The sequence below is a fragment of the Pleurodeles waltl genome, chromosome 5 (genome assembly GCF_031143425.1).
Source record: "Pleurodeles waltl isolate 20211129_DDA chromosome 5, aPleWal1.hap1.20221129, whole genome shotgun sequence".
Lineage (NCBI taxonomy): Eukaryota > Metazoa > Chordata > Amphibia > Caudata > Salamandridae > Pleurodeles > Pleurodeles waltl.
Window position 1 is genome coordinate 1764422272 of NC_090444.1, and position 22254 is coordinate 1764444525.

At 43.5% G+C, this 22254-nt stretch overlaps 1 protein-coding gene across 2 annotated transcripts in view; it reads left to right on the top strand.

The window, feature by feature from the left end:
* Nucleotides 1-620: 620 nt before the first annotated feature.
* Nucleotides 621-22254, top strand: part of LIN9 (lin-9 DREAM MuvB core complex component) — a 328489-nt gene continuing 306855 nt past the window's right edge. Inside the window, exons 1-3 of one of the 2 annotated variants that reach the window (XM_069236171.1) lie at nucleotides 621-819; nucleotides 13657-13689; nucleotides 19631-19725. In XM_069236171.1, coding sequence (XP_069092272.1) covers nucleotides 735-819; nucleotides 13657-13689; nucleotides 19631-19725 — 213 coding nt within the window. In that variant the 5' untranslated portion in view covers nucleotides 621-734. The remainder of the gene's footprint in view (nucleotides 820-13656; nucleotides 13690-19630; nucleotides 19726-22254) is intronic. The other variant, XM_069236170.1, reaches the window with a different exon arrangement.

Below are 22254 nucleotides of genomic sequence, written 5' to 3' on the forward strand. Positions count from 1 at the left end.
AGGCTTATATAATGTTCTTGTTTTTATTGTAGAGCACTATAACATTAAATAAACCGGCGTACTAACAACAAGCCAATCACAGCTGAGCTATTTAAAGATGAAAGAAGGACTGGAAAAAGCCGGGCAGAGGAGATCAGTCGCCATCTTTGTACGTCTTATAGTTCACTTTCAGGTAAAGAATCAAAGCCGTAGGAAAAAAAAGTAAGTCAGTGTTTACTGTATGTTATTTGCAAATTATTGTGTCGCATTATTATTTAAATGTGATTGAGTTCTTTACAAAAATTTGGATAATCAAATCCTTACATAGATTTACCCATTCCCTTATTTTCTAAAAAAAAGTTATGACAATTACATCTTAATACTCTGCTAAGTTCTACTTTCACTCGCTTTTTTATTTGGTAGAAAAGTATGTTTTCAAGACGTTCGCTATCTTGCAAACAAGAGAGCTGCCGTCCTCCTTTTACGATTATGTTCGCGGCCAAGAGACGGAAGACTTGTGCTTCTCCGCTGACATTGGCCTTTGTATTTATTAGTCCTTTTTCTATGACCCCCGTCCAAGTCTCTAGCGCTTTCTGCTGTTGCCAGGGCAACGGAACCTGGAGGCCGTGCGTAAGGTGACGTCAGAATCTCGCTGTCTGAGTGAGAACGAGAGCGAGATCTCGAGCCGCGGGATTCCAAATGGCGGCGATGGGATACGAGTTCAAACACAACGGAGGCGGCTTAGTCCCCGGCCCATGAAGCGGATCCGCCTCACCCGCGGGAGCCCCCGGGCGCAAGAGGAGGAGGAGGACAACGGGCCGGAGCTGGACCCGGAGGAGGGTGAGGGCCTCCTGTGTAATAGCATAGGAATGTGTGAGCTGTCAACAGGGGGGAGGGGGCAGAACACCCGGGAGATCTTCTCTCTGACAGCTGGGTCAGGACTTGTTTTCGGGTGGTAGCTGTGGCCTCGCAGTTAGAAATGACTGAGCTCACCCGGATTGTAGCACCTGCTTGGTGCAAGGTGAACATCTTTAGTGACAGAGGTGTGCATTCCCCTGGGTTTTACTTCTTCCTGCAAGTAGGGAGAAAACAGCTCCCAGTTCCTTATTGGGATACCTTTGGAATTCGTCGCCCTACTTTAGCAAGCTCTGCCTTGGGGCTCACTGCGCCCCAGCTTGTTTGTCCTTTGTTCGGTTAACTTGACTGACTGAAGCTTTTACTCGCTCCAGCTGATATGTCCGTATTATGACAGAAGCCGGTCCCTTGCTTCAACTTTTATTTCCATTCCCTCGAGGACAGTTGTCGTTCCGCCCTGAAGCTGTCCCCTTCTGTCTCTGTTTTGAATCTGATCCCGACCTCGGGCAGCCATCCTTCGTTGCTAGCTGTCTTGTCTGGCGGAGATGCTGTGCATCCTCCATGTGCGGTTACTGCACCCTGCCTCTCGGGGGTTGCCTTTCCCTGTGATTGAGCGTATCCTTGGTCCATCCTCATTGCGGGTTATTCTCCAGCTCTACGCTGATTCGGTGGGCCATCCCTCAATTGGCAGTTCATACCTGCCCCCCTGCCTTGTCAATGTGAGTTGGCCTGTCAGTGCAGTTTCTCCCTGCCCTGTGGAGTGTGCTACTCTGTCAGAGCTTCTTCTCTGCCCTGTGGTGTGTGCTGTCCTGTCAGTGCCGGTTCTCCCTGCACCGGGATGTGCTGTCCTGTCAGTGGCGGTTCTCCCTGCCTTGTGTGCTGCCCTGTTAGTGCCGCTTTTCTCTGTCCTATGAAGTGTCCTGACCTGTCAGTGCCGCTTCTCCCTGTCTTGCGATGTAGCTACTATGATAATGTGGCTCCTCATATCTTGCGATGTGTGCTGCCACTTCTCCCTGTCTCGTGATGTGTGCTGCCCTGTCGGTGCCGCTTCTCCAGGTCTTTTGATGCGTGTTGCCTTGTCAGTGCTGCCCCTCCACGTCTTGTGATGTGTGCTGCCCTGTCGGTACTGCTTCTCTCTGTCTCGTGATGTGTGCTGCACTGTCGGTGCTGCTTCTCTCTGTCTTGTCATGTTTGCTGCCCTGTTGGTGCTGTCTTGTCATGTGTGCTGCCCTGTCGGTGCTGTCTTGTCATGTGTGCTGCCCTGTCGGTGTCGCTTCTCTCTGTCTTATGGTGTGTGCTGCCCTGTCAGTGCCGCGTCTCTCTCGTGTGGTGTGCGCTGCCCTGTCAGTGGTGCCTCTCCCTGTCTTGTGATGTGCGCTGCCCTGTCAGTGCCGCTTCTCCCTGTCTCGGGATGTGCGCTGTCCTGTCAGTGGTGCCTCTCCCTGTCTTGTGATGTGCGCTGCTCTGTCACTGCCCTGTCTCTCTGTCTTGTGATGTGCGCTGTCCTGTCAGTGGTGCCTTTCCCTGTCTTGTGATGTGCGTTGCCTCTTCTCCCTGCCTTGTGATGTGCGCTGCCCTGTCAGTATCTCTTCTCCCTGCCTTGTGATATGTGCTGCCTTTTCATTGCCGCTTCCCCCTGCCATCAGAATGAGTGTCACCCGTCTATGGGAGCCTCTCACTTCTCACCATTCCGCCTTCTATCCATGTAAACCTTTCCTTTGTCCTGTCCGTGTCCACATTATCCAGGACTGCTCAATGCACTCCTTGCTCTGGCAGCGGGCGCTGTGCTACCCAGTTAGTGCATGCATCCCCCCTTGTCAGTGCGCTGCCGCTTCTGTCTGCCCTGTCACTGCACACCTCCTTTTATTCTGTCATTGTTCACTTCTCCAAGCCTAGTGTATGCGCGCCTCTCCCCGACACGTCTTTTGTGTGCTGCTGCCCGTAGGTGCCACCTCTTCCTTCTCGGTTCTTGTCGTGTGTGGACCTCTCCGTGCTGTTTCTCCCAGCACTGTCAGTTTATGTTGGTCTCTCAGTCAACACGTCTTTCCCCACCGTCAGTGTTTACCTCCCCAGGCCTAGACAACGCGACATCTCCCTGACACCTCAGCGTGTGCTGTGTAGTTCTTCGAGTGCGGCTTTCCCCTGCATTGTCAGCGTGTGATTGCCCATCAGTGCATATTTCTTTTCTTGTCAGTGTCCGCCTCTCCCTGGCCTGTCGGTGGCCGTTGGCCTGCTAGTGTTCACTTCTTTCCTCCATCGATCAGTGGCCCGATCTAGCGTCTCTTATACGTTTTTCTCCAGCTGTATCTTGTTTACTATGTCAGTAAACATGAACTTGTTTATCAGAATGACAACTCCTTTATTTGCCCTTTAATTGATACAATGCCTAGATCATCTCTGAAAATTATATTGTATATGTTTCTTTGGTTGTTTATGTAGTGAACATAGGTGAACCATGAGATGATTGCTAGAAGGGGATATGGCCATTGATTCTACATTAACCTATCGAAGTCTTCCTCGTACGGTTTTTATGTGCTTGCGCTCAGCTTAGAAGGACGTTTGTTGAGACCTTCTGTGATTTATGCAATTTGTTGTATATTGTGCTGAGGTTGCTGTAGCTTGCATGCTGCGCTACATTTAAAGTAAAGATACCGTTGCCAAATGTCATTGGTGTAAAGAACATACCCTTCCATTGAGCGGTGTAATAAAAATTTTTCATTTTATTAAGCTTCAGCGCGGCCTGCCCATCTATTGGGATGGCGTGAACGCGCATCACTCTTCAAATTGTTCCCAGCGTTTTCCTCGAGTCGTTAGGCTGCAAATGTTCTCTGAAAATGTATGTTTTCCTTAACCGCCGCATGGAAAGTGCTTCACATTCAATTACTGTTTTCAAGTGCATCAAAGCACCAGTGAGGTGCTAAGTTAGTGAAACCCTGGTTCTGTTAGTCCGGTGGAAAAAAATACATTTATATGGTGTTAGACCTAAAATGTAAATGAGCTCAACAGAAATTTTCGGAGAAACAGCAAGGGAGATTGCTTCTAGGCTTGCTTAGATTAGCTTTTGAGCCCAAATCTCTTTGATATCCTGGTACATTCTAAATTGCATAACACACAACTTGAGTCCCACATTGGAAGTTTGCACTGCAATTTAGTCACGCACACATACACCCAACAGCTTTCACCCAACCACAAAATAGATTTTATCACGTTAGCGAAAATTTGGGCTTAGAGCTCTGATATTAACGCTGTTTTAATGGAAAGGCGAAAGTAAGTTATGTTAGCTTTTGTGACGGTCTATCATCATGTTACTGTAGCATGTCCTTTAATCTGACTGCCGCTTTCGTACAGTTCTGTGATTTCTAGCTATTGGTTGTGTATGACAACTAGAGGTTTAAGTGTCTAGTCTAGTGGTGGTTTCTGATGATTAATGTGAATGTAAAGTACGTTGGATCATTGTTGGGACTGAAAAGTTCTCTGTACAGTTGAAAACTTGTGCCACTGCCCTGAATGCCCAACTGTACTGCTGTGTGGATCACTATTGCTGATATTTTTTTTCTTTGGGTCATAGATAGGTAAACATAAATCATGTGTGTGCCCCATGACATAAGCCTGTCTCAAAGATTGTCATCTTGTTTGACTGGAAGGGGCACCCAAAGCACTCCCCTCACAGAGGTGGGAGGCTACTGCCTGCACCAGACGTTAGGCAAGCGCGATGCTAGAAGCGTAGCGATCCGTAGGAGTCAACAGGTCCATTTTACCAGGTCACAGTTGTGAGGCCTACAGGCTCACTCACTTTTTTGAAAAGTTCAACAGTTGTGTGCTTAATTCACCCATCAATCAATCAATCATTTCTAAAGTGTGGCTAATCACCGGTAGGGTCTCAAGGCGCTGTTTGTGGGCGTGCTGCTCAATCAAAGAGCCAGGTCTTTACGTCCTTCCTGAACTGCTTGAGTGATGCTGTCTACCTGAGTTTGAGAGGTAGCTTGTTCCATGTCCGGAGTGTGAGGTAGGAGAAGAATCTTCTTCCTGCTGTGCTTACAACAGGTAATTATGGAGTGCAGCGTATCGCAGGAGTGGTGTCTGTGCCGGATGTGTGTGTCTGGGAAGGGTACAATTCTGGATAGAGCCATACTCTACAATGAGTGTGTGGTTAGATCATGTCCTGGGTGTATGTATGCCTGCAAGGAATACATTACATGAGTGATGTGTACTGCGTGTGCAAGGAAAGCATGTGTTTGGGTGTATGTATGTTACCGTGAAGTACAATACATGAAGGGTAAAGTGATGTGCAGCACCCTTATGGTGAGTGTGTGCCTTTGAAATTGCACACGATGGTACAGTATAGAAAAGCTTCAGTGCTGAACAGTGCGTGCAAACAATGTGTGTACTGAAACTATGTGTACTTGTAAGTAACAATGTAGTACAATACACATGCTTTGGAAGTACACTGAGTGCAAGTGTGCCTGCAATGGTACATTACAGGGAGGAACCTTGGTTCTATTTTGTGATGGCCAAACCTGTCTGATGAAGACATGAAGTGTAGAAGAATCCCCCATACAGATTTGTGTATTGCTGCATTCCTTTGAGCTGGGTGGGAACACACCTGAGGAAGGGACCCTCTCTTTAAACTTCAAGAGGTTACTCTTTGGTTCAGTGATAGATCACAAGGAAAAGGCCTGAATATATCCCCAGAAAGGTGATGGGGCTGATAAGGGAATCCTAAAGAGTAGGGCTTGGAGGTTTGGCTTAACCTTTTCTTGCACATATAACTGTTGCTGACATCCAGTTATGTACTCTGGTCACTCCCATGTTATGTGGATTTATAGAGCGTGGATAAACACCTATGAGGGTATTCAGGCGTTAAGTAATGCAGGCTTGAAGGGGAGGAGGAGATCATGCCTGTTCGTCTGGTGAAGCCATGTCTTGAGGTACCTTCGGAAGTCCATGAGGGAGGGAAATGTTCTGAGGTGTTGTGGGAGGTTGTTCCAGGTCTTGACTGAAAGGTATGAGAAGGAGCATCCTTCGCTTCTGCCCTTTTTGACGTGAGAGAGGTGTTGCGCGGTGCCTATTTTGGTAATGAGACTGCCTGTTTAGGGTGGCAGCACCACCTAGTGTGGGTGACAGTCGGTCCCACACTGTCTGGAAGCTGGCGGCCGAACTCCTGGTTAACCCAACCCCAGAAATGAAAGGTGATTTGTGGCAACCTAAACCTGACACTAGTGAACAGATCATTCCCCTTTCACTCAGTTATTCAGAGACTCATACACCCCAAGGCAGAATGAGAGATGCAAGATGGATTTCATTGCATTTGTTGAAGCAATTGCATCCTATTATAAAAAAGCATGCGCTACGATAATTAGGGAGATGAAACATATTACAGTGATCTTTGTAACAGTCAGTGTAAAGAAGATAAACAAACCAGGCATCTTTATATGATCCTAAAGATTCCTACCTACACCCTATGCATAAAATCTGAGAGCATAGCAGTGGTTACCCTCCTGCTGTCCTGATCTAAGAGAACGACCCTGACCCCATACTTGAAACGGTAGGCAAGGGTTAGCTTGTCTGGATGGCACTATTGGGAAGCTGAAGAGTCTGTGCCAGAATCGGGGAAGCTGTCAATGGAATGTTGTGCGCCCTGGATGTCCATGACTGGAATGCCCCATCCCAGGCCTATGTGATGTTTATATAATGAATTCTGCAGTGTTCTAAGAGCAGGCCTGACATATTATTATGTCTAAGAATTGGGGACGGACTCCTGATCTCCTGGAGTGGCAAATTAGTTAGAATATCATGTACCAAACGTGACAGTCTTGAGCAGGGTACCAAGTGTAGTATGTCCAAGGGGCTGATCAAAGTGCAGTGCGAACAAGTGATTCCCAATTTGGAAAGGTGTTGATTTAAGGGAAAGAATGGCGCTCAAGGCTAAGAGGTAAGTATGAGTCTTAGCATAAATTATTACACAGTGCACTCTTAAGGGACCACACCCCTAATCCCCAACTGTATGGCGAGCCAAACAGACAATGAAATATAAACAAATAAGAGGCACTCGTTAAATAAACAGTTGTATATCAGACAGTACAAAAAGTATCCGCTAAAGTCACTGCAATTGTCCTTTGAAAGAGAACACCATACTATGTGTCTTTTTAGGATGGTATGAAATACTGACAAAAAATATTTGAAGAGGCGAAGCAGTTTCCAATGTAGTTCCTCTTGAATTTTAATAAGTGTCCAAATTCAATTCAGTCAGTTATTCAGCAATGCTGCCATGAGTCACAATCTTGATATCTGATATGTTTCATTCAGACCCCACAGCCAACACGTGTTTCGTCCATCGACTTCATCAGGGCTATGAGGCAAATCAGCCTTAAACCTCAAATCCTGAAATAATGTTAAATTAGATCACCCATTAATGTGCTATTGTAATGCTCATCTCCAAACTCCACTCCGTAATATCGCCTTTCCAATCTGACGAAATAATTCCGAAGAGATTATCGCTAAGACGACTTCTTTTGTGTTCGTGAATGCGAACAAGTGTCTTCTCAGAATGAAGCAGCTGATTAAAATATAAAAACAATGAGCTAAAAGCTGGCTGTGCTAAAAAAGTATGAGCTGAACTAAAACGTGTAAAAGGCACAAACTACGGGCCTAATGCTAAAATAAGGGTGTCCAACTCAGGCACTAAGGAGAACCCACAACACAGGTGTGCTCTTGCTCGCAACACAAATCAAAGGTGTCTGGTGGTTTGGTAGAAGTTGAGTTGGTGGTTCAGCTACGCTGGGGTGGTGTTATGCTTTGTAGCTGTGGGTGAGTAGCTTAAACTAACATCTTTTCTGGACTGGAAGCTAATGGAGTTTGTTGAGGTGGGGAGAGATGTGGTTATTTTGTGGGATATTCAGGATGAGTCTGGTGGCAGCGTTCTAGATGATTTGGAGTTTACATAGAACATGAGCTGGGATTTCAAAGTAAAGTGCATTTCCGTAGTCAAGTCTCTTTGTGATAAGAGCCTTGGTGACTGTTCGTCTAGCCTCCCTGCTGGATGTGGGGACATCCCGCAGGAAATTCAAGACCACCTGTCCTAAAGCACCAGTACTTGCCTGATTTCCATGACCAGTGTGTCTGGGAAGGGTACAATTCTGGATAGAGCAGTACTCTACAATGAGTGTGTGGTGAGATCATGTCCTGGGTGTATGTATGCCTGCAAGGAATACATTACATGAGTGATGTGTACTGCGTGTGTAAGGAAAGCATGTGTTTGGGTGTATGTGTGTTACCGTGAAGTACAATACATGAAGGGTAAAGTGATGTGCAGCACCCTTATGGTGAGTGTGTGCCTTTGAAATTGCACACAATGGTACACCTGTCCTGGAGCACCAGTACATGCCTGATTTCCATGACCAGTGTGCCCTGTGAAGAAGAGGAGAGCGTTGCAAGTAGCTAGGTCTTGTTGGGATCCCTGCTAGGAGGACCCTGTGAGCGAGGTGTGTGGAAACAGCTGGTGACCAGTTATGTTGTTGCCAGTGTGCAGTGTCAGTTTGGCGACCCATATATATATATATATATATCAGAAGATGGACTGAGCAGTGTATGGAGAGCTGTGCTGGTCTTGCTAAGCCTGTATTGTCGAGCTGCTGTGACCCCGTATTGCGTGAGGGGCCACTGGTGAAGTTGCTCCTGAAGGAGCACTGAGACTCTTAACCGCCATGGTGGAGGCATTTACACCAGTGGGGTTTGCATCTGATTTTCGAAGTACCTTGGCAACTCTCTATAATAAGAGGGGCTGCCGGGACCTGTGTTGCCGAGAAGTTTGGGCCATTACAAGAGGAAAGGACTGAGAATGCATTTCTTTGTTAAGTTGAACTTGCACTGCCAGAGAACTGCCCCTGTCTGACTTTATAAGGATTGCAGAGAACACTGCACCCTCGCTGGGCTCCTGTTGTGAGCTGAAGAAAGTATTCCCTCCTTCAGCTAGGGAAGGCTGAATAACTGCATATTTGTGACCTGGAAGCTGCTCTGATAACTGGAGTAGCCAGCAGCACCCACTCAAGGGGAGAGCCTGTGCCACCGGGTGGTGCTGCATGGACTGCAAGCAGAGCTGGATCAGAACTCGCAGGTGCCCGCACTGAGGACACCGGCTCCAGCGCTAAACGTTTCCATGCTGCAGGAGCTGGTAAGACGTGAACTGGGCCTGTTGGCCGGGGGGACTCGCTTCTAAAGGTGCTAAGGCACTATTGACATTTTTGACTAATTTCCAAAGGTTTGCAGTTTGAGTTTTGAGTCATGTTCCCTTACCTCAGAGGGAAAAGAAGCCTTTGACTGCTCGTCCTCAGCTACCTCTCAGAATCAAGTGCAGAAGGGGTACTTGTCCTGTTGCTCAGGATCCATAGTAGGTCGAGCCCTAGGGCATCAGAAGTTAAAAGCTTCAACCACCATGGTTGGGCCCAGTAGCCCCTGCTTGCCCCATGTCCCCCTGTAAAGGGTTCTGACAATCATGCCAAAAATGTTTGTATTTTATGTATGTGCTGAAGCATAGTCTTCCCCTTCTTCATTGAAACAGGTGGTTGGTTGGGAACCTTTCACAAGCAATATCAAGTGTTTTCTAGACTGCTTCAACTAGCCAGATGCAAAGCTTGAAGGTCATAATGTTGTGAAGTTGATTTTTAAATGGTTCTAAGATTATGTTGGTATGGTGTTGTCGCTTTGTCAGCTACATGGCTTTTTGGGCCTCAGGAACTGGGAGCGGGGCCAGTCTAAAATATTGTTTGAAACATGTGACTTATGAGTGAAATTGGAAATGTTTTGTTTAATGATTATGGTTAAATAGAAGCTTTCTACTTGCTGACTTAATTTGTTGTAGGCTGTCCAGCAGTCTTTGTCCATCCTGTTTAACATTACTCCTTGTATTCTTCCACTAGTGTTTGCTTTCTGTAAACAGACCTTTACATTTTGTCCTTATCTTGTTACGTTTGCTGTGCATTCAAAGACAGGACAAAAGTGAGGGTCTGTCTTCCAAGAGAGATTGGTGTTCACTTTTCTGCCTCTGACGTCCAATTGAGAAGATTGATATGGCAATCCTGCTGCATAACCATATGAGAGGAACGGCTCCTATTTTTATTTTTTTTTTAAAGCACACAACACAATTTAAATGTCTGTAAATGAACTGTACAAATATTTTAGAATATATCACAAAAGAAGCACATTTTTTGTCATTCTGAAGTGAGGTAGAAACATGTTTTAAAGTGATCAAAACAAATGAATACACTTGGTGATGCAATTTCCACACTTAGTTTGTGCACTGTATAGTTTTATCAGTAAAACGCCCTGTGCTAATGTAATGATCATTTCAGTTGAAAATGTGTTATCTCTAATGGCAGTGCACTACCACATCAATACTGGACTATAAGTTAGTGAGATCCCACTTAAACAATGTCAAAATTCAAGTTCATCATATTGTTTATTTGTGAAATAAAAGGCTTTAGAGTAAACACGAGAATCGTAGTATAGTCTTTAATTCAAAGTTCATTGAAGTATCAGCCGACACGTGTTTCGCCCTTTGTTACAAGTACGCCAGGGCTTTGTCAAGGCTGTGAAAATATACATACGAAAGTATAATGAAACACTGGGCAGAACGAATGTAATCAAACGGTGCTACCAAAAAACGTGAATAGTATAGGAACACGCTGAAAACCCAAAAAGTCTTGCCTATAGTGCTCCCCAAATAGTGAAGAAAAAGTACTAATTGCAAAGAAAACTCTTAATAAAATTCAGAGACTAAAAAAGCCCTCGTCTTCGAAATAATTAGTCAAAGAAAGGTAGAAGAAGAATGCATTATAAGTGAATATATTTACAATAAAAAGAAATAATTGACACCGTGGTTTAAACTAGAGGTGGGTTCTTATAAAAAAATGAAGTAAGAGTGTGAATACTATGGCTATCAAAGAGAGACATGCTGGCACACTCGTAATTTTTAGTAAAGAGGTAAGAATGGTTAAAAGGGTGTCTAGATGTAGCATGGAAAGATATAGATAAAGAAAAAGAAATAAAACTAGTTCCGAAAAAAAAAAAATGAATTTTTTTTTTTGCATATCAAGTCATATGAGATGGAAAAATCCTCTGTTACAAATATCACAAGTGTTGATGATAATCTGGGTACAAAAGTGTATATAACATTTTAGAGAAACTGCTTCCCTACATGGTATTTGAATAAACGCTAAGTCATGCAAGAAAAGGACCATAACAATACACATAATGGAAAACAAGATCAAAAAAACTAACCAGTACAACTAAAGTTCGTACAGCGTCAGTTATCTGTTCGTATGTAGGAGCATTCATGAAAACAGAGGGAACAGCAGTGAAGTTTGAATTTAACGGGGGGGAGGAGAAAGAATGATACAAATCACGGAACGCTCTGCTCCTTGGAGTATGGGTTAATACAACAGAGCAGCCATCAATTATAAATAACGGGCTATCTTGGTTAAGAGATATTCTTGCAGAAGTTACTCCATTAAAGTAGACATTGTACATGATAGCTTCATCATACGTTTACAAAGACCAATATAAACATAGCATGGGATTCAAAGTCGGATTCTACACTGCATTTACAGGTTGGTACACTTACACTTTTTACTGCCTAAACATATTAATAAACATATTAGTAAATTTATAAATGAAAGGAGATCAATAATTCGACTCAAAAAGTAGCGTGAGAAAAGAAAAGCGGTATTAGTAACAGCATATGGTCACGAAGCAACCTTCAAGTCTAAAAGGTAAGCGAACAAGTTCGGCACGATATTCTTACCGGACTGAAAAATGGAAAAATCCTGACATCGCGTCGTTTTCCGTCTGGACCCCTGAGCTTCTCTGCAACTTAGTCACTACCACATCAATGCTTGTATCTGCTGTAGTTCAAATCATCAAAATTGCATAAGCCACGGTCCCTGGCTTTCAGTACTAACTGTGGGGATCCTCAGATTCCAGTAATGATTAGTTTGTGGTCCCTGGATTCCAGTAGTGATTGAGTGGGGATCCACAGACGACATAAGGTTAAAAGCCACTGCTCTGTGGCCCCCCACTCTGTGCCACACCCCTTTACTCCACACCGTCATTTTACTCCACACCACTCCACTGTAACACTTTACTCCACTCTGTGGCACTCGCCTCCACAGCACTCTAAAGCACTTTACTCCAATCTGTGCTGCACCACTCTACGCCACCCTGCACCTCGCACCCCTCCCTAGGACACTTTACTCTGTGCCACCCCTCCCTAGGACACTTTACTCTGTGCCACCCCTCCCTAGGACACTTTACTCTGTGCCACCCCTCCCTAGGGCTCTTTACTCTGTGCCACCCCAACCTAGGGCTCTTTACTCTGTGCCACCCCACCCTAGGGCACTTTACTCTGTGCCACCCCAGCCCAGGACACCCTACTCTGCGCCACCCCAGCCCAGGACACTCTACTCTGCGACACCCCAGCCCAGGACACTCTAAGCCTCGCTGCGCCACTCTGCTCTGCAAAGCTGCTCTGTGCCGTGCCACTTTGCTCTGCAACGCCTCACCTCTTTGCTCTGCAACACTGCTTTGTGCCAGAGTGTTCTGCTCTGCAACACTGCTTTGTGCCGTGACTGCACTACTCTGCTGTGCACCACATCCTTCTAACCACGCAGGTGAACAGTATGGCTAAAACGTATTGGCAAAACCAATAGCTCTTGCAAAGGTGAGACCTCTTGGCTTTGCCAATGCCTATTTGGTTTACAGCCTTGTCATTGTTGTTGAAAGCATCAACAGTAGTGAATTTGAAACCCATTTATTCATTTGTGCTGAAATCTGAGTAGTGAAAAATGAGTCAAAATAAATGTTCTCTCCTTGCATCAGACTGGGTTCTGAAGATAGTTTCTAGACAGACCCAAACGAGGCAGTGGAATTACATGACCAATGTTTCCACGACAGACAAATGTGGGTGGCGCTCAGGCACCACAAACCTCTGAGCTTTGGCAGGAATGGCACATTGTTATCTCTGTCAGTTTGTTTCTCTCTCTGCTATCCAAACCTCTTTCCGAACAGAAGGCGGTATGGTAGTATACCTCGATGGGAATGGAAGACCTAGAGAGAGGAGTGTAGAGGCTGACAGAACTTCTAATATATTTTATCTTCATTTTAGTGAGGGAGTGGAGAAGGACTGGAAAAGTGGCTGTATAATCAGAAGTATTTGTTTGAATAGAGATAATGGGAGGAAGAATTTAAAATCTTAATTTTACAGCCCCATCTGTCTGTGCCCAGTCAAGCAATTGTATGTAAAATTATTTTGTGAAATCTGAATTTTTCACATGGATCGCGTTAAAGTGCCAGTAGAGTGCAAATGTTTGCTTCTTCATGCGGTGGCCTCATCTTCTGCTTCTTCCTAATCCATTCAGAATGTTTTTTTTCCTTCCTAAAACAAACCTATTTAAATGTGACATGATTTTCCTAACATGGCACTGACACGACAAGTGGCTGCATTTAACATTACCTCTTTCTTTCATGGTTTGAGAATTATAAGCCTGAATATAAGGCATACTTTTACCGAGCACTGAACAAAATTGGAAAACAAATTATGTAAACCTAAATATTTTACTGCATCTCAATATGCCGTAGACATGCAAATTGCCATAAGTAAGTCCATTAATACTATCAATAAGCTGTAATTTAAGTTACATCGAGTTATATGGATAATTCATTTTAGGCCAAAATGTTAATTGACCTACCTGATTGCAAAATAGCACAGGAAAAAATAAAGTCAAAGTAAAATGTGTGCTTTAATATTTTCTTCTTTCCTATTTTTTTCAGATTCTTCCATCCGAGCACTCGTCAGTTTAAAAGGTAAAATCATGCATTGCTTCCAACAATTAGAAAGTTGTTGTGGCTTTCTTATATAGTAGACAGATGTTTTGTAGAAATGTTGTTATAATTGCTTTATATTATTTCCTGATCTATTTATGGATTTTTTACATACAGTAACAAGGTAAAAGTAATTTAAACTGATCTGCTGTTGACTACTTTTATAAAGTCCAGCTAAAGATTTTACAGGTCTCGTCTCAAGCAGAGGAACATAAAAAGTTCTTGTTCACTTTTCCAATGTATCTATAGGTTGTACTTCGTATTTAAACATCGTTTTTTATTTTTATTTTAGAAATGGGTTGGGTAGGTGAAGTGCAAAGTAATTATGCAAAAACGTAGACAATTTGAACTTTGAAACTGGGAAGAGAAGAAATAAAGAATGCCAATTATTTTATCTTTGAGAATTAAAATTTGTATAGCTTTCATAACTGAAAGTTTCAATTCTATTAAGGACACAAAGTCGAAGGATGCAGTTTGGGCCTTTGGGTTGGAGAGGGGCTGAGAATGACCATCTGAAGACGTGCGTCCCAAAGTCTGGAAGGGCCTGACTCACCAGTGGCTGGAGTAAAAGTTGGGTATCCCGCACCCAGAAGCTGGAGCTCAGTGGGATAGGAAGGCTTTCTTGAGCCTTTTGAAGGTGCCTTCTCGACGCTCCTCCCACCCCCCAACAAGTTGTGCCTCCTCTTAGATGCCTTATGTGCATGGGTCGAGGATGTCTGGCCCATGTGTTCTCCAGCCAAAAAGATGGGCTCAAGGCATGCTTGCACCAGCTCATTTAATTTCGTTTCTAGAGGCTCCGGGGCCGAAGTCGTGGCACACAGAAGCGCCCTCTAGTGTCCGGCCTCACAACCGTACTCTCACAGCCACAACTCCACCAATCAAAAACCCAGCATAAGATCTGCTGCGGTGCAGCCCTGCTGAAGCGTGGACCTGAATAAGGAAAACAGGTTATATCAGTAGTACAAGATGATGCTATAGTAACATTTGCCAATAAGAACCCATACAGTCCCTGAAAGAAATGAAGAAGCAAAGCCGCTTAACTTCCTGGCCACTAGAGCAGTGAAGAGAGAGGACAAAGATAGAGATAATGGATTACAACTGTTAAACAGGACAGTGATTGGCTGATGTTTGTCTTCTGTTAATTCCATGTGGTTCATGGAAAAGAGTTTTTTCTTCTTGTTAATGAAGGCCTCTGTTTAAAGTGAAGAAAGAGAAGTATAATCCTCGGCTCTGATCCTGACATAACAATATGTAACTCCTGCTTTGAATACTTTGTGAGAACTTCAATTTAACTGTTTCCCTGGCACTGTTTGTACCCATGAGGGCTGAAGTTTCCTCCCCTAAAATGCTATGAGGGCTTCAGTCAGATTTTATTTAAATATTTTGGCACATTTACACAGCATCATTTTAACCCCCAGTCTTAGGGATTGAGGCTTACATTATGTTCCCACATAGTGGAGATTAAGGTACAAAGAGTTTGTGGATGCCTATGGAGGGAACTGAGAAAGTAACCAAGTTAAAGCACAAAGTTGTGTTTTTGTGGGAAAAAAAAAAAAAAAATTCAGTGCTAGATAAGCATTATAATTTCCTTCTGAGAATTGTCACCAGCTTTCAGGAACAAGCAGAGTTATTAAACGTTTTTTAAAACCACAGTTTTTCTAAGTGGTGGGAGATTTTCTGTATATTTTGTGGTTTATACCTAATTGCATTTTATAGTAGATCGAGGTGTGAAACTCATGGGTGAACCTGGAAAGCTATAAATTTCTTAAACAATAGACAAAATTCCTAATTTAGCAAGAAATCATTCATGTTGCTTACTCATGCTTTTTAAAAAGAAAATAGTTGTTGAAATAAAAAAGAAATAATGAACATAAGTAGAAAAAATAGTAACTGATGACCACGTTTTTTGTCTGTAGTGTTTTGTCCCAGTGGCAGATTGACAAAAGCAATATACTCCATCAGACATATCTGGTCATAGTAATGTATAGTGTTAGTTGGCTGTCCCAAAACAGGCAATACACAGAGCCAACAATTGAATTGTACTTTAGGATGAGATTTCATTATGTACCAACCATGCAGCAATATATATATATATATATATATACAGGGAGTGCAGAATTATTAGGCAAATTAGTATTTTGACCACATCATCCTCTTTATGCATGTTGTCTTACTCCAAGCTGTATAGGCTCGAAAGCCTACTACCAATTAAGCATATTAGGTGATGTGCATCTCTGTAATGAGAAGGGGTGTGGTCTAATGACATCAACACCCTATATCAGGTGTGCATAATTATTAGGCAACTTCCTTTCCTTTGGCAAAATGGGTCAAAAGAAGGACTTGACAGGCTCAGAAAAGTCAAAAATAGTGAGATATCTTGCAGAGGGATGCAGCACTCTTAAAATTGCAAAGCTTCTGAAGCGTGATCATCGAACAATCAAGCGTTTCATTCAAAATAGTCAACAGGGTCGCAAGAAGCGTGTGGAAAAACCAAGGCGCAAAATAACTGCCCATGAACTGAGAAAAGTCAAGCGTGCAGCTGCCACTTGCCACCAGTTTGGCCATATTTCAGAGCTGCAACATCACTGGAGTGCCCAAAAGCACAAGGTGTGCAATACTCAGAGACATGGCCAAGGTAAGAAAGGCTGAAAGACGACCACCACTGAACAAGACACACAAGCTGAAACGTCAAGACTGGGCCAAGAAATATCTCAAGACTGATTTTTCTAAGGTTTTATGGACTGATGAAATGAGAGTGAGTCTTGATGGGCCAGATGGATGGGCCCGTGGCTGGATTGGTAAAGGGCAGAGAGCTCCAGTCCGACTCAGACGCCAGCAAGGTGGAGGTGGAGTACTGGTTTGGGCTGGTATCATCAAAGATGAGCTTGTGGGGCCTTTTCGGGTTGAGGATGGAGTCAAGCTCAACTCCCAGTCCTACTGCCAGTTCCTGGAAGACACCTTCTTCAAGCAGTGGTACAGGAAGAAGTCTGCATCCTTCAAGAAAAACATGATTTTCATGCAGGACAATGCTCCATCACACGCGTCGAAGTACTCCACAGCGTGGCTGGCAAGAAAGGGTATAAAAAAAAAGGAAATCTAATGACATGGCCTCCTTGTTCACCTGATCTGAACCCCATTGAGAACCTGTGGTCCATCATCAAATGTGAGATTTACAAGGAGGGAAAACAGTACACCTCTCTGAACAGTGTCTGGGAGGCTGTGGTTGCTGCTGCACGCAATGTTGATGGTGAACAGATCAAAACACTGACAGAATCCATGGATGGCAGGCTTTTGAGTGTCCTTGCAAAGAAAGGTGGCTATATTGGTCACTGATTTGTTTTTGTTTTGTTTTTGAATGTCAGAAATGTATATTTGTGAATGTTGAGATGTTATATTGGTTTCACTGGTAATGAAAAATAATTGAAATGGGTATATATATTTTTTTGTTAAGTTGCCTAATAATTATGCACAGTGATAGTCACCTGCACACACAGATATCCCCCTAACATAGCTAAAACTAAAAACAAACTAAAAACTACTTCTAAAAATATTCAGTTTTGATATTAATGAGTTTTTTGGGTTCATTGAGAACATGGTTGTTGTTCAATAATAAAATTAATCCTCAAAAATACAACTTGCCTAATAATTCTGCACTCCCTGTATATATATATATATATTAAAATCTAATGAATTAAAAGTAACTATGTAGGACACCCTGACACTTTTGTAATTGTCAAGATACTAAATTTAGGAATGGTGTTAATTTAGGATTGGTGTTTATTTGTACAACTCTGAATTTAGGACTACCCATACTACCATTTGATTCTAAGAGCATTTTGCAACATGCTTTCTTTAGAAGCCAAACATTGAGAAAAATAACATTAATAACACATATGAATGGTGGAAAGTGTTTGGTTAAAGAGCGGACTTGATTGGAGCAGTATGTCATTACAAGTCTGGCATCAAGCTCGTTCCCAGGATAGTGTGGTAATGGTAAAAAGCTTTTGTACATACCTTCTGTACATACTTCACAAACACTCTCATAGCCAACTGTTAAGAGATTCCATATTCAGTTATATCAACTGAATGAATAGGGTTCTTTAAAATGTTGTAGGTAGTCCTAGTGGTTATTGGAAAGCAGTTTCCTAGAAGATAGCCAGTTTCTCAGTCATTCATATATTTGTGTGCAAATCTTATTCAGCATTATGTGCCTTTTAAGCGGCAAGAGAAACCGATGAGAGTTCCCCCCCCCCATTGCCCCACTCCCCCACCACCACCACCAAGGATGGTTCCATCTATCCATAATAGAATACAATAAACCCTGATCAGTACAAGGTGGTTAGGTCAGTAGCCTCGAAGTCAGGTATTGAGACCTTATTGAAGTTGTGAGTGCCTAAATGTGTCAAGGCCCTTTGTCCTTTGGATTGAGGCCCTTAAGCATACAGGTTTTTCATTCCCACATCATATAATCTATTAATTCAAGTGTCAGATGAACATTTGGAGAAAACAGGAACTTTACCATCATTATTTTGCTATATAACATTACTTTCTGTTTTAGCTTGGTTCGTTTTAATCTATAAAATGAGATCTTTCCTAATGGAAAGTTCTGGTTGTGCAGTACATGAACATTTTAATGTTTGAATCTATATACTTTTGCTACTTGACCATACCGGCTTTACTCATGGCAGCTCCATTCTAGCTGAAAAGCAGTTGTCCGGTTTGACTTGTAACTGTGAAGACAGTGCTGTTAGTGGCCATAATGAGTGCCCCATCTGATCCCAAATTTCAGGCTTTTTCAGTTAGTTTTCCCTCCATGGGTTTCTTTAGTTGGCTGTCAGTACCTGCTCATTTTTCTTACCCAAGGTAGTATCTGCCTTTCATATTGGCCAATCTGTTACTCTTCCATCTTTCTTCCCTCCTCATCCAACCAAGAATGAGGGGCTGCTGCATTGACTAGACCATGGACATTATCGTACTATATCAACCACAACAAGTATGGACTATCACCTGTTTTTGGGCTCTCTTGAGGGAAGAAGTGCAAGGCGATAACCGAGTGCACAATTTTGCATTAGGTTACCCATTGTATCAAGGTCTGTTGCACATTAGCCCAGAACGATCTTCCAGAAGGAATTCCTGCCACCTCACTGTTACTACTGCTTCCATGGCTCTCACTACAGGCTGGCATCACCTGGCGTCCACAAGCTCATCCTCATCCTCATATACTTTTATCAAATATCACGTTTTCAAAGCCTAAGCAAACAGTGATTATTACTTTACCATGGCTGTGTTGCATGACTTCAATGACAGCTCCCAGGCAAGTATTGCTTTGTGACTGAATCTGCCGGAAGAGGCATCTATCATAAGAAAAATGTACTCAACTTTGGTAACAATATTTCTTGTGGTTATGTAATCTTGCAGATTCTGCACAACCCACACCCCTCCCCTGATGAATTTGTGCCATGATTAGTAACACGTTGTTTGCAGTCATTGTGCCTGTTGACGGTCTCTTAGGTTCTCTTTGCTTGTATCAATGGGATAGGGAAAAAGTACCAGGAATGGACTCCATCAAGCTGTTTGGCTCTAAATATACTCCATTGTTCTCACATTCATTAGGACAAATGAAGCTACATGATGCCACCTGGTGGCACTAGAGAACTCTTACTGCAGAGATGTTTCTAGATCTGTCTGGCAGTTAGAGGGAATATTTATAAGGTGAAGCATCTGCAATAGGATTATGTATCCAACAGAAATAATGTTACTGAAGGTAAGTAATTCTTTTACCCTACTCTTACAGTTCTTTATAGTGCTGCATTTAAAAAAAACTTTTTGTTTTGCTTGTGGCTGTAATTACATTTGCTATACTTCTTTCTTGATAATTTAACATTTAGTCCTAAATGCATTTCTACAATTGGTTGATTTACAGAAGGAAGCTTATCGAACACCTGGAATGATCACTATACTTCTCCACAGAAAACTCCCACTGGGAATGGCGGCACCTCTGGCTCTACGATGGAAATGGTGAGACACAACTGCTGAGCAATAATGTTCTTCCATTTTGAAATGTAATATCTCCCTTTCACAACGGAAAAAACTGGTTTGTGCCCTTACCCTGTCTCAACATTCGCTATTACCTCAGCTCATGTTTTGAAAACATAAAAATAAAATCTGCCCATCATGGCTCTCTTTTCCGGTGTGGTGCGGTTCACTGACTCTCAGCATCTTTGCTTGTGATTGCTATAAATCTGACAATTGAGACAAATTGAATACTTGTTTTGTTTGCAGGTGTAGTTTTGTAACTCAATTCATACTCATTCCCAAAAGAGCAAAAAAAATGAATGTGTGTATATTTTAACTTCTATCCAGGTGACAATTCTTCTTATTAAATGTTGTTGAAGGTACCAAAACTACTGTCTTGAGGCGCTTTATTGCACAAGAGATTTCTCTGCATTCAGTCTATTGCAAGGTTATTTCCCTTTTTTTGAGTGTGTGCTTTTATATATTTTTGCTTAAGCCCCTTATATAAAATCCAGCCCCTCACTTGAAAATAAATGACTGTTGTTAGTATACTAAAATTCTTTGAGTACAGTATCTCTCCCCAAGGACATTTATTTGGAATTGTTAATCCTATACATAATAGTGTACATACAAGACCTTCAACCGAGATCTCTCCCATTGTTTTCACACCTCTTCTATTAAATCACAGTTTTGTACATCTACTTGGCTCTTCTGGTTTCTTTTCCACAATACAGCAAGACATAGATATGTCATTGCTGCGGGTTCTAGCAATTTAATTTATGAGATATTTTGTTGTATCCCCTCTTTCCAGTAGTCTGCAGAATGGGGTTGAGCATAAGCATGCTTCGGTTTTGCCTCTTCTAGCGTAGTACGTTTAATATCCTCTGTGAAATCACCATAGTGGCATGCACTTCTGCAACGTTTCATCTTTATATTTTGCTTACTTGTTGTAAGGAAATGCCTCCTTGGCATCGTTACCCCCTGACTTTTTGCCTTTGCTGATGCTATGTTTTGATTTGAAAGTGTGCTGAGGCCTGCTAACCAGGCCCCAGCACCAGTGTTCTTTCCCTAACCTGTACTTTTGTTTACACAATTGGCACACCCTGGCATCCAGGTAAGTCCCTTGTAACTGGTACCAAGGGCCCTGATGCCAGGGAAGGTCTCTAAGGGCTGTAGCATATTTTATGCCACCCTGGGGACCCCTCACTCAGCACAGACACACTGCTTACCAGCTTGTGTGTGCTGGTGAGGACAAAACGAGTAAGTCGACATGGCACTCCCCTCAGGGTGCCATGCCAACCTCACACTGCCTATGCAGTATAGATAAGTCACCCCTCTAGCAGGCCTTACAGCCCTAAGGCAGGGTGCACTATACCATAGGTGAGGGCACCAGTGCATGAGCACTGTGCCCCTACAGTGTCTAAGCAAAACCTTAGACATTGTAAGTGCAGGGTAGCCATAAGAGTATATGGTCTGGGAGTCTGTCAAACACGAACTCCACAGCACCATAATGGCTACACTGAAAACTGGGAAGTTTGGTATCAAACTTCTCAGCACAATAAATGCACACTGATGCCATTGTACATTTTATTGTAACATACACCCCAGAGGGCACCTTAGAGATGCCCCCTGAAACCTTAACCAACTACCCGTGTAGGCTGACTGGTTTTAGCAGCCTGCCACACTCAAGACATGTTGCTGGCCACATGGGGAGAGTGCCTTTGTCACTCTGTGGCTAGTAACAAAGCCTGTACTGGGTGGAGATGCTTATCACCTCCCCCTTGCAGGACTGTAACACCTGGCGGTGAGCCTCAAAGGCTCACCCCCTTTGTTACAGCACCACAGGGCATTCCAGCTAGTGGAGTTGCCCGCCCCCTCTGGCCACGGCCCCACTTTTGTCGGCAAGGCCGGAGGAGAAAATGAGAAAAACAAGGAGGAGTCACTGACCAGTCAGGACAGCCCCTAAGGCAACCTGAGCTGAAGTGACTGACTTTTAGGAATCCTCCATCTTGCAGATGGAGGATCCCCCCAATAGGGATAGGAATGTGACCCCCTCCCCTTGGGAGGAGGCACAAAGATGGTGTAGCCACCCTCAGGGCTAGTAGCCATTGGCTACTGCCCTCCCTGACCTAAACACACCCCTAAATTCTGTATTTAGGGGCTCCCCTGAACCTAGGAACTCAGATTCCTGCAACCTAAGAAGAAGAGGACTGCTAAGCTGAAAAAGCCTGCAGAGAAGACGGAGACTCCAACTGCTTTGGCCCCAGCTCTACCGGCCTGTCTCCCCCATTCTAAACACACTGCTCCAGCGACTCTTTCCCCAGGGACCAGCGACCTCTGAATCCTCAGAGGACTGCCCTGCTCTAGAAGGACCAAGAACTCCTAAGGACAGCGGCTCTGATCACCCAAGACTGCAACTTTGTTACAAAGGAGCAACTTTAAAACAGCCTGCGTTTCCCGCCGGAAGCGTGAGACTTGCTACTCTGCACCCAACGCCCCCGGCTCGACTTGTGGAGAAACAACACTTCAGGG